General features: G+C 47.3%; 2 protein-coding genes across 2 annotated transcripts in view; both read left to right on the forward strand.

Moving 5' to 3' along the window:
- On the forward strand, positions 1-2,707 carry TP53RK (TP53 regulating kinase). The gene is made up of 2 exons (XM_059037863.2): positions 1-332; positions 2,123-2,707. Exons 1-2 carry the CDS (start codon positions 50-52, stop codon positions 2,599-2,601), a joined length of 762 nt encoding a protein of 253 aa, XP_058893846.1. The 5' UTR covers positions 1-49; the 3' UTR covers positions 2,602-2,707.
- A 301-nt stretch (positions 2,708-3,008) lies between these two features.
- Positions 3,009-12,988, forward strand: part of SLC13A3 (solute carrier family 13 member 3) — a 92,146-nt gene continuing 82,166 nt past the window's right edge. Inside the window, exons 1-2 of the mRNA XM_059037798.2 lie at positions 3,009-3,107; positions 11,114-11,231. The gene's annotated coding sequence lies outside the window, so the exon portion shown is untranslated. The remainder of the gene's footprint in view (positions 3,108-11,113; positions 11,232-12,988) is intronic.

The raw sequence follows: 12,988 nt of genomic DNA on the forward strand, positions 1-12,988 counted from the left end.
TTTCCGGAGAGGGCCGAGGGTCTCCGAGCGGCTATGCGGAGGCGCAAACATGGCGGAGGCAGCACCCGGTGAGAGTGAGGTGAACGAGGGGCTGGCGCCTGCGGCCGAAGCACTGGTAGTGGCCCGGGAGCGGAGCAGACGCTTCTTAAGCGGCCTAGAGCTGGTGAAGCAGGGCGCCGAGGCGCGCGTGTTCCGCGGCCGTTTCCAGGGCCGCGCGGCCGTGGTGAAGTACCGCTTCCCCAAGGGCTACCGACACCCGGCGCTGGAGGCGCGGCTCGGCCGGCGACGGACGGTGCAGGAGGCCCGGGCGCTGCTCCGCTGCCGCCGCGCAGGTGAGGCTGCCCGGCTTGGGGGCGTGGGGGACGCGGGTAAGGGGCTCCCCTGCGCTGTGGGCCGCGATTTGCCTCAGTTTCTCTGTTTGTACCTTTTGCGTGGCTTTCCGTTACGAAATGTCATCCTTTCGTCCTTCTTTTCGTTCATTAACTCTTCAGAAGCCGCTTGGCCTTGCAGCGACTAGCATTTGTCCCGGAGCCTTTGGCGCCTGGTTCAGTTCTAGGCTCTGCCACTCTTGCTCAATGTTGCACATGTCATTTAACTGCCCTGAACCTCCGTTTCCCTATTTGTACCGTCTCAATTTTCGATCATTATCTTTTTTTCCTTTTAAGAAGCAGACGTAATTATAAGTACTTGCCCGGGAGCCAGGCTCTCTGGGTTCAAATACTCCGCTGATTCATATATAGCCTTTCAGCAAAGGTATATAACCTCAGCCTCAGTTTCCTTACATGTAAAGGGAAGTCACTGTAGCTATATCCATCTCATAGGGATGTTGTGACCATTCGACGAGATGTGTATGCCATGTATTATGTTTGAACGTAGGACTGCCTTGTGGCGCTCAGTTAACATTAGATTTCATTCAATTGTTTATTTTTTCATTAAAACACCATTATGCACCATGACCGTAAACCTCGTCATCACATGAGAAGCGTAGGCTCAGAGAAGTAACTTGCCCAAGCGACCCAGCCAGGCCCTCAGCCTGTATCCCTCTGACACAGCAACTAGTGTTGCTTTTCACTTTTACACTTCCTACCTTTGTTTCTGTCATTGGTATTTTTTAGGTGTCCGCTGTCGTCCAAGACACTGTTAGGTGCAGGAAAATCTGGAGGAAATTCAGTAGCGGACAAACAGATGCACCTCTGCCCTTGCTCAGATTTAATGACATTATTCACGTGTTCATATTTTCTGTTTTCACCCTCTCCAAGATCTAAGTTCTGTTAAGTAGGGATCGTGCCTGCTTTGTTTTCTGCTGTATCCCAACAGATTTGTCTCCAGTATCTAGAAGTGTCTTGAGGGTGATTGACATTCATTGAATCTTCAGATTCAGAGAAGTCATTGAATTATTGGAAGTATTGATCTCATGTTGTAGAAGCAGAAACGGCAGCTTAGAGAAATTAATGTGACTTTAAAGTTATACAGCTGTTAAGCAAGGAAGCAGGGATTTAAGCTTGTCCTTCCTCTCTTTAAAGAGGAATCTCTGGGCTTCTCTGGTGGCGCAGTGGTTGAGAATCCGCCTGCCGATGCAGGGGACACGGGTTCGTGCCCCGGTCCGGGAAGATCCCACATGCCGCGGAGCGGCTGGGCCCGTGAGCCATGGCCGCTGAGCCTGTGCGTCCGGAGCCTGTGCTCCGCAACGGGGGAGGCCACAGCAGTGAGAGGCCCGAAAAAAAAAAAAGAGGAATCTCTAAGCCGGCACATGGCTTGGTCTCCTGCTGGTGTCCTTGTCAGGTAGAAACGGCTCTGACTGGGCTGTGCTTACCCTTCTGGCTCTTTATTTTGTTTTGTATTTTAGCGAATAAGTATGACAAATTAAGTCCAATCATAAAGAGTGGAAGGGAGGAGGGAGCTTTGGCGCTGCTCACCTTAGCTATGGGGTGGTCTTAGCACAGTACTACAGGGGAAACTTCCAGAGAAGTTAAGCTGTACCATTCTGCAGCATTCCTAAATCTTTTCCCCGAAATACGCAGATACACACTGTAAAAAACTGGCTCAGTCTTTGAAAATTAAGCTTACTATTTAAAAAAAAAAAAAGTATCTAATTCAATGACCCCTTATGTCTTGGTTGCAGGAATATGTGCCCCGGTTGTCTTTTTTGTGGACCATGCTTCCAACTGCTTATTCATGGAAGAAATCGAAGGCTCAGTGACTGTTCGAGATTATATCGAATCCACTATGGAGACTGAAAAATCTCCCCAAAGTCTCTTTGGCTTAGCCAAGACAATCGGACAGGTTTTGGCTCGAATGCACGATGAAGACCTCATTCATGGTGATCTCACCACGTCCAACATGCTCCTGAAACCTCCCCTGGAACAGCTGAACATCGTGCTCATAGACTTTGGGCTGAGTTTCATTTCAGCACTTCCAGAAGATAAGGGAGTTGACCTGTACGTGCTAGAGAAAGCCTTCCTTAGTACCCATCCCAACACTGAGACTGTGTTTGAAGCCTTTCTGGAGAGCTACTCCGCTGCCTCCAAAAAGGCCAGGCCAGTGCTTAAAAAATTAGATGCGGTGCGCCTGAGAGGGAGAAAGAGGTCCATGGTGGGGTAGAAGAATTCTGTGTGATGACCACAGACGGTTAAGCTGTTCACAGCAACTTTGAAGGAATGCTATGAATATGAGATTTGACCTAAATAAAGGTGGTAGGATATTTTTAGGTGCCGTCTGTGATCATGCTTCTTAGGCATTATCATCTGCAGTTGACTGTTCTCAAGAGCTTACTCTGTACATAAGACATGTCTGGCAGAACTGGGCATTCAGAATAAATCTCAGGCTTTCTCTGCAATTGTGCCATGTACACCTCAGATCAAGGGCATGGCGTTACAAAACATTGAATCACATACTGAGAACCTTATTCTGTTTTCAGTCCCGGTGAGGCAAGGACAGTCTCAGTTGGTGACAGTATGTCTTTATCAGCCCTCTAACCCAGCCTTTTTTTGTTGTTGTGTTCATGACAGACTCCTCTTTGAAACCAATACAGTGGGTTACAACCAGCATTTTAAGAAAGAAATGGAATCAGAGATTAGAAAATATCAGAGCACATTACATGTAGTATTGTAAGTACTGTTTTATGAAACTTGTTTGACATGTGTATATAGACAATGGTATGTACTACATTTTGATGTAAAATACAGTTTTTTTTGAGGGTCATGGTAAAAAAAAAAGATGAAAAATACCGCTTAACTCCAATTTCTCCTTTTTAAAAAAAGCAGGCTCATAGCTTTCAGGCAACTGAAATTTATGTACTTCTGTACAAGACTTTTTATTTTTGTTGCTCTGTGTTTTTGTTTTTTTGTTGCTCTGTGTTTTTATAGCTATCTTCTAATTAAGATAAGTGATCGGTATAAAGTTCCTTTTAATTTCTATAGGTAAAAAAGCCGGTTTATATCAAAGACAGAAAGTAGATCGAGCAAAGATAGTGAAGTAGCTTGGAAATGACTGAAGTTTGATAAAACCTGGTTTAGAGAAGGTGCAGGAAAACTGTATTAAGATGCAAAGTACTGCGAATTAGCTCACACTTATCCTTGCCCGGTTTCTTCCCCCAAAGAATTTGTCTGTGTGTTGGGAGGGAGGTGGGTATAATAAACCACCTCCCTCCTTGTAAGCTCTAACTAGCAAGTCAATAATTTAAGTGCGGGCACTGTACTGGGTACCAGGTGCAATGATGAGCAAGATGGACAAGCATTGTTCTCATGGAGTGAACGTTCTGGAGCAACTTGGACTGTGTCAGTTTTGTTCACCACACTTATCACTCTGCGCATGGCAGATGCCCAGGAATGAAAGAAAACTTCCCTTTCTGGGTAGTGGTGACTGGTTGAGAGAACTGACATCATTGTTGGTTACTACACGTCAGGCATTGAATCTAAAACAACGCTAAATTAGGTATTGTCACCATTTGATAGAGAAACGGGCTCAGAAAGGGGGGAGCTTGTCCAAGATGTCACAGGTAGCAAGGGGTACTTTTCCCTGGCTCCAAAGCCCGTATGCTCTCTACTGATCCTTTAAGCAATGAGATGCATTTCAATATATGACACATATTATAATATGTGTTGGCATTATGTTACACTATTTTCAAATAACTCCAAGGCCACAGGAGCTGGCCATAATTTTTTTCAATGAATATTCTCAACGTGACTGAGGGCTCATTCCCCAGTTTCCTCATATACTTTACAGCTAATATGGCTAATCTCTACCTCGTGGGGAGAATGGTTGACCCGTGTGTGCAGCTGTTAAGTCAGCAGATACCTAGCGCTCGCTGTGTGCCAGGCACCGGAGATACAGAGGGGACACAAATCTCTCTGGAAACAAACTGAGTACCTAAGACAATTTCAGACAGTGAAGCAGCTGTCCCCAACCTTTTTGGCACCAGGGACCGGTTTCATGGAAGACAGTTTTTCCAGGGGGTTGGGGGCACTGGTTCAGGCGGTAATGCCAGCAATGGGGAGGAATGGGGGGCAGCAGATGAAGCTCCGCTCACTTGCCCGCCGCTCACCTGCGGCCCGGTTCCTAGCAGGCTACGACCCCTGCTGTGAAGGATGCTGAGATTCTGAGTGACCTCGAGTGGAGGGAGAGGGAGGAGTGGTCAGGGAAAGCCTCGATGAGGTGACATTGGAAGTAAGACGTGACGGAGAACCAGGAGATGGGGTATGGAACGTCATGTACCAAGTTGGTGAAGGAGGAACATCCTTGCGGGACAGCAAGGCTGGTGGGGCTGGTTTGCGGCCGAACAAGGAGGAGGAGCAGGAAATGAGATCAGAGAGGTGGGTAAGCGCTGGGTCACTCAGGGCCTAGTAACAAGGCTGGGTTTTTATTCTTAATGCAGCTCGGGAGGTTTTAAACAAGGAACATCTGATTTACATTGTGAAAGGATGACATTGGTAGAAAAAAAAAAACTGCAAGGGGCCAGAGTGGAGGCAAGAAAACAGTGAGAAGGTTAGCCTATGATGACGGTAGACCAGGGTGGAGGCGTCGGCATGCATGCCGCAAGCTGTGTGGCAGTCACCGGGGTATGTGACACGGTGGCCAGCAGCTGTGGGTGTGGCGGCGGCAGCAGCAGGGAAACAAAAATGACCTCTGCAGGCATTAAGAGGGAGAGGGAGACACCGGAGGCTGGAGACACTTCACACGTGTTCCCAGTAGGAGTATCTCCTGTCTTCGTACTTAGCCCGTGGCCGGGGCAGGGAAATAAGGATTAACAAGCCTTCCTAGGGGAGCAGTGGATTCCTCTCCTAGTTCAGTGTCTCACAGAGGGCTAAGGAACCCTCTGCGATCCCAGATCCCTCAAAGTCCACAGGGGACAGACAGCCTGTGCTTTGCACTGATGAGCCAATGGCACCAGCAGCAGCGTGTGAATTCCCATCGTTTATAACGAGGGTTATAATGGATGAGGAAACGCTCTTAGCAATGAGAAGTAGGACGTCCTAGGATCACAATAAGTGACAGAGCTGGGATTCAAGCCCACATTTTTAACAACAGTTAACTTTATTGAGCAGTCACTAAGTTCTTTGCGTGCATTAACCCATCTTACAGAGGAGACAACTGAGGCACAGAAATTCAATCTTGCCCAAGGTCACACTGCTAATGAATGGCAGAGCCAGGGAAGTGTGATGTGACACAGATGTGTCCAACACTGAAAAGGACACAGACCCACATCTCCTGGGAAATCGTGGCCAGTCCGCCGGCCACGGAATGGAGTTACCCAAGCCTGGCCTACTGAGTGCCCCGTATAGGCGTGCTCTTATTAAATGATCTGAGCTGGCTGAGAGGAGATGGGACCACCTGCACTCAGGAGGCACGTGGGCTATAATCTCTGCCATAACTGAGGACCTCAGCCTGAATCCTGATACTGGTTCCAATACAATTTTATTTACAAGAACAGGCAGCCGGTTTGTGGGCCACACTTTGATGTTTTAAAATATTACATTAACATATTTGTGTCAGTTAACTGAGTTTTAGGGGCCCCCTTGAGTTTGTGCCCAAGGCAGGTGCTTCTCTCGCCTTGCCAGAGCCCTAACCCTGCTGTCACCAACTGACAGAGCCCCTGACAGTGAGTGCCCACGTCCTTACAAGGGCCTGCCAACCCTCTTTCTGGAACTGGGTATCTCTTTTGTCTTGAACTCAGGGCCCTGCAACTCCAAAGGACTGAATTCCCCTTTCCCCGAACCCAGTGGAGTGGCTCTCCTTAGCCACCAGAGGTCGCAAGTTACCATCATTCTCTGTGCAAAGAAGTCAAAAAGAAACTTCCCTCCCCTTCCATCCTCTCTTTCACTTCCTTCTCTCCTCCCCTCCTCCTCCTCCTCTGTCCTCCTCCCCTCCACCTCCTTGTTCTCCTTCATCTCCTTCCCTCTTTTCTTTCTGTCTCCCTCCCTCCCTCTCTCCCTTGAACTTGTTCATTTATTCACTCAACACCTCAGCTGATCACTCAGGATCCTAGTGAGTAAGACAGACCAGACGTGGGGACGTCTAGTTCCCTCCCCCTTTGATTTTGTCATCCGTTCTCTCACTCACTTGTTCACTCACTAGGCATTTAGCAAGCATGTTGGCTGTGTCCAGCTCAGTGCCAGATCCTGAAGAAGCTACAGTGATGAGGAAGTCCCCCTACCGCTACCCCAGTGCCGCTGCAATCAATGGTTTCCCCACTGCTGCCTGCCCCGCCCCTTCTGCCCTGGACCCCCACCCCCTGCATTCTTCCTCACTCAGCAGCCAGAGACACCCTTGTAAAGCCAGAGGATGCCACTCCCCTCTTCAGAAGTGTGATGGCTTCCATCCCATGTCTCCTTGCTCACCAGCTGCATGGCTTGGGACCCCCTCACTGTACCTCTGAGTCACAGTGTCCTCATCTGTAAAATGGGCTAACTGGCGTCTACCTCGTGGAGCTGCTGTGAGCACTCTCCTGGTTGGAATTCCCAGGAAGCACACTCAGTGATGCAGTTTAGCATGTGGGGTGTTTATTAAGGTGTCAGCCTCCAGAGAAGGGAAGGGAGGGAAGGAAGCAAGGGAGAGCGGGGGCAGAAGTGGAGCTGAGAGGCAGACCCAACAACAGCCTCAGCCAGCTTCCCCGCCCGGTGGAGGGGGGTGTCTGCAGCTACAATGGTCCTGCAGAGATGTCCCAAGTTGGGCAGAGATGGCCAGGCCTTCATAATCTCACATCACCCAGACATGAGCAGGCCACCCCTGGAAGGGTTTGGGCTTGGATGAGGCCACTCTGCTTGTGACTCGATTCCTGAAGGGGAGACAGATGAAGGCTGCCTGCTGACCACATCTGCATCTGGGGCAATCGGTCCCTCCTTGTAGAGGAACTGGGCCTCACGTCAATGCCCCCATAAGCATTAATGAAATAATGCACGTAGAGCACTACTGCAGTGCTTGGCACATCATAACAATTAGCTGTTGTTATTATTATATAATTTATATTGCTACTATTTTTAGAGACCAACAAACAGGCAATTATAATACAGCGTCATTTGCTTCACTTTATAAGCCAAGAATACACAGGTGCACATTGCCTGGCCCCAACCCTAATCTATCTGAATCAAAACGTCTCAGGCTGGGCTGAGAATTTTCATTTCTAACAAGTTCCCAGGTGATGCTGAGGCTGCTGTTCTGAGACCACTGCCCTAAGGGAAATCAAGGTGTTTCATGGGAAGATCAGGAAATGGATGCTGGTAGGGCAGAAACAATAGTTCTTTGCTCTACCCCTTTTACAGAAGAGGAAGCTGAGGCTCACAGATGCTAAGCACCTTGCCTAGAGTCATCAGCCTGTATGGTAGAGACTGTGCTAGACATTGTCTGTTGCCTACGAAAAGCCAGCCCCCTTATTCCCTTTGGACGGAGCCTGGCTTTGTCCAGGTATTTATTAGGTGCAGATGGCTTTATCTCAGAGAAGCTCAGATTGGTCCCTGATATAGGGGTGGGCATGTGACCTTTTTCTGGCCAATAAGACACAAGAGAAAATTGCAAAGTTTGCTTTGGGGGAAGATTTTGCTTCTTACAGAAGGTGAGAGAATTCCAATCCAAGAGCATGGTATATCTTTCTGACCCCCTCTTCTCACTTTGGGTCAGTTACACGGTTCTTCTAGTAGGCAGTCATGCTCCCATCTCAGGGCCATTGTACTTGCTGTTCCCTTTGTCTGTCACACTGTTCCTCACACATCCTCACGTGGCTACCGCCTTCACTTCCTTCAATTCTCTGTCAAACACCACTTTGTCTTCCATGAGCACCCTGTATAGAAGCTAACACCCCCAGCCTCAGCCCTCCCCATCACCTCCCCAGCTTTGTCTCCATCCCATTCACAAGCACCTGCTACCATTTATATTCACTTGCTCATTTGCTTCTTGTACGCTCTGGGGGGCAGAGGGTCCTGTTTGCTGCACTGTCTTAGCCTTTGTTTCTCTATTGGTGCCTGGAAGGTAGTGGGTGCTCAGTAAACATTTACTGAATTGAGTTGGATTCCCTCATACAAGCCCGGCCTGCTTGTTGGAAAAAAAACCAAGGAGCCACGTGAGCCTTCCTCCCCTATGCCAAACACACACACACACACACACACGCACGCACGCACGCACACACACCACACACGCACACACACACCCTACCCGCAGTCTTCCCTGCTGGAGGCAAAGCAGAGTAGGGTCCTGGCCTGCAGCTTGGAACAAAAAACAGTCAGAACCCTGGGGGTTTGGTGCCGATCAAAGGCCTCCTGATGTTTGTAAATCTTCGCTCTCTGCCCGGGATAGAGGGGGTTAGGGGATGGCCCAGAATCCAGAGTTAGTTGTAGCTCCAGGCCAGGGGAGTCCGGGCCCTGCCCCTTTCCCCGTAGAGAGGAAAGGCCCTGAGAGGTCAAGTTGCTTGACCCCCTCCCTCCAGGGGATCTCAAGGGGTGACTTATCCCAGCCCCAGCCTCAGCCCACCTGCTGGGACTTGCTTCAAAGCTAGTATTGCTCTTGGAGCCATAGAGGCCTTGACCAAGATGTCATGCTGAAAGATGCTGACTGTGGTACGGGGCTCAGCGAAGGGAGTGGGGGAGGCACTGAGAGTCCCTTCCGTGCAGGTGAAGTAGAAACTGGTGCCCATACTCTCCCCTCAGGCTCTCTCCCCTCTCCCTGCTTTATGTTTCTTCATAGCACTAAGCACCGTGTGATATGCTATATATGTCACTCATGCATCTCGTTATAGAGCTGCCAAAATAAAAGCTCTATGAGAGCAGGGACTTTTGCTTCATTCGATCACTGCCATAGCCCCAGCACCCAGAAAGATGCCTGGTACATAGTATGCACTCAATTCATATTTGTTGAACGAATGATATGCATGATTTTGGTCGATGTTCATAGTAATAAAATAGTTGATTGAACCCCTGCTGTGTCCCAGGCACTGGGACCGTGGCACAGTACAATCTGGACTCCTTATTCTCGTGGGGCTTCTTCTAGGAGGGAATAGTTTCAAGTGGTGGATCATGCTGTGAAGGAACAACTCAGGGGATTTTATACAGAGGGAGTGTTGTAGAGTTGAGGAAGGCTACGTTTCATTAAATTAGGTAGTCATGGAGGCCCTTCTGAGGAGGTGACGTCTGAATTGAGACCTGAGTGAGGAGAAGGAACCAGCCACTATGAAGGGATGGTGGGGAAGGAGTGGAGAGGAGAGATCCAGGCAGAGGGAGCAGTCAGTGCAAGAACTTGGCATGTTCACGGAACAGGAAGAAGGTCACAAAGAGGGTGGCACCCAATGGTTGAGGGGAAGGTGGGCGGGACATGGTGTTGAAGTATTAGGCAGGATTCAGTCATTCATGTCAGTGACCAGCACAGTGCTTGGCACATAGCAAGCCCCTTAGTAACTGAGCTGATGAGTATAATCAGTGTGCATATACACACACACACACACACACACACACACTTTACAGAGGTTGTAATTTGCGTATTAAAAAGGGGGGTAGTGATGTGTATAATTAGAATTTCAGCTCTATTGTGCGCTGGGTGTGGGAGCTTGGACAAATGTCTTAATTTCTCTGTGCCTTAGTTTCCTCATCTGTCCAATGGGCATATCAATGAGAATGACAATAAATGGTAGTCAAACCATCCTCTGACTGCAGAAGTTCTTTAAGAATTCCCTCTCCCAACACACACAGAAGATAAAACACACCAAAAAAAAGAAAAGAAAGAATTCCCTCCCACACTCTACTTTCTTTTCAGTGTAAAGGGGGGGAGAAACAAAGGCAGGGAGCTAATTAGTGGGTCCAGACTTGGAGCCCCCTTGCCCCCTGTAGAATTCTAAGTCATCCAGCTAGAGGCCTCATGTCTACAGACTCTCCTTCCTATAAGATGCTCTTCTCCAGGTGAGAAAAGTAATAGTGGTGGTAACATTTACCTATTGCCATGTGACAAACTGCTCCAAAACATAATGGCATAAAACAACCATTTATTATGTTTGCAGATTATGTGGGTCAGAACTTTGGACAGGGCAACCCAGGGATCTCTTTTTTTTTTTTTTTTTTTCTTTTTTAACCGAGGGATGTCTTTGATCTACCACGTCTGTGGCCTTAGTTGAAAGGCGAAGGGCTGGAATTATCTGAAGGCTCATTCACTCATATGCCAGTTAGTTATTGCTAGTGGCTTCTTGGGAACCTCGGTTTCTCTCCATGTGGTTTTTCTGCCTGGTTTAGTTTGAACTCCCAATATGACAGCTGGGTTTCAAGGGCGAGAGTCTCAAAGAGTGAGGGAACCAAGCAGAAGCTGTACCCACTTTATGGCTCAACCTTAGAAATCACATCACATCCATTCTGCCATGTTCTATTGGTTGGCGCATCACAAGCCCCCACCCACTTTCCAGAGCTGGGGACATGGACCCCCAACTCTCAGTGCGAAGTGTTAATCACATTGTAAGAGGAGCATATGGGATGCACACATAGGATGGAAGAAATATATTGGTGCGGTCCTTGGAAAATCTGCCACAAGCAGAATAACAATGGCCAATTGTTGCACACTTACCGTATGCAAGTACTGTGCTATACCCTCTCCTGTTAACGCTCCCAACATCCCTATGAGTTACATACAATTTTTGTTCTCATTTCAGATAAGGAAACTGAAGCCCAATGGAATTAAACGTCTTGCCCAGGGTTGCATAACAAGCAAGTGGTACAGCCAGAATTTGAGTGTTGCTTCATCCAGTGCGGTGTGACAGGCTCAATAAGGTAATGAAATGGATTATTATAAGGATTAAATAAATTAATACATGTAAAGTGCTGCAAACAGTGCCTCACACATAGTAAGTGCAGTATATGTGCTTGCTATTATTAATGCTATCATTATTATTATTACTACATTTGAGTCACCAGATTGAAACCTCTGCTCTAATAGAAGATATTTGTACTCTGAATCTCTCAGCTGGTTCCAGAAACAGGGAGCCAGTCCAGGGGCGCTGGGTGCAATATACCCTGGTCCCAGTTGCCTCCACTCGGGCTTTGGGGAATGGACTTGAGTTTCTATGATGTCAGCTGGTCCAAATCCCCAGGACTCGTTTTACCAGTTTGGAGCACCCCATCTTCCCACACCTGGGCCTCAAATGTCCGAAGTGCTCCCTGCAGGGCCTCGCCGACCATACAAGGCTGTCTGACACTAACCTGGCTAGAACCTTTGATGAAGCCGACTATTGGGCTGGCTCAAGGTCAGGTCTCCAACTTGAAAGGACATGGGAGGAGGTTGCATCACAGCCTGCAAAGGGTCCATTGGGAAATAACTTGCCCTAGGGGTTTATGGGAATCATGGCAGCATGACCTGGATAGGAAGTGAGCACTGCACCTCTTCCAGGGCCTTTCTCTTGCCATCTCTTGGTTTCCCAAATTTCAGATCTTTGCATCCAGTTTTTGGAATTTTGCCATAGCCATGCACTTTCCACACTAAGAGTTACTTAGTATTTTTCTTTGAGTTGCTTCACATTGTAAACTTCAATAGATTTAACTTAAAAGGAGGATTGTTTTAAACTCATGGGATTTAGTTAAAAAACAAAAATCACGTGTCCTAAGTCAAAAGTAATTAGAAGAATAAATAAAATAAAAAGAAACCAGTGCTGTCCAGTTGCAGCAAGATGTCCAAGTCTCTGGCCTGAAGTCTTCTTTGGCTGTTACAAAGAGAGTTACCAAGTGATGAGGTGTTAAAGGGACACTGACACCCAGCCGAGACCCTCTCCGTGGTGTAATGAAGAGTTAAAGAAAATTGACACAGGGAATAACTTTCACTCTGTGGGATTAAATGTTATTTAAATACCATCTAGTATAACATAAAACGATCTGTGTTTCCTTACGGGTCTGCCTCTCACATGTTGAGAAATATTCCACCATCTCATTCGGTCTCAATGACAGCTCCTTTCTGTCCCTCCCTCAGAGATCTGAAGATATGTCCACAGAAAAACCTGCACACAAATGTTCATAGCAGCGTTATCATAATAGCCCCAAAGTGGAAACAACTCAAATATCCATCAAGTGATGCATGGATAAATAAAATGTGGTATATTTATACAATGGAACATTATTTGGCCATAAAAATGAGAGAAGTACTTACACATGCTACAGTGTGGGTGAACCTTGAACAAAATCATGCTAAGTGAAAGAAGCCAGACACAAAGGACCACATATTATATGATTCCATTTATACAAAATGTCCAGAATAGGCAAATCTAGAGAGACAAAAAGTAGATCAGTGGTTATCTAGGGCTTTGGAGGTTGGGGGGAGATTGGGGTTTGGTTGAGACTGTTAATGTGTGTGGGGTTTCTTTCTAGGATGATGAAAAATTTCTATAATCGATTATAGTAATGGTTGCACAACTTTGTGAGTATACTAAAAACTATTGACCTCTTGGCTTTAAATGGATGAATTGTATGCTATGTCAGTTATATCTAAGTAAATCTGTTACTAACATAATTCAGGCAGAATCTGTCACTCTGCTTAAATC

Source organism: Kogia breviceps, chromosome 14 (genome assembly GCF_026419965.1).
Source record: "Kogia breviceps isolate mKogBre1 chromosome 14, mKogBre1 haplotype 1, whole genome shotgun sequence".
Classification (NCBI taxonomy): domain Eukaryota; kingdom Metazoa; phylum Chordata; class Mammalia; order Artiodactyla; family Physeteridae; genus Kogia; species Kogia breviceps.

Coding starts and splice junctions, on each gene's coding strand:
- TP53RK (XM_059037863.2), top strand. CDS start 50: ATGGCGGAGGCAGCACCCGGTGAGAGTGAGGTGAACGAGGGGCTGGCG. Junction 333..2,122: donor GCTCCGCTGCCGCCGCGCAG/GTGAGGCTGCCC, acceptor TCTTGGTTGCAG/GAATATGTGCCCCGGTTGTC.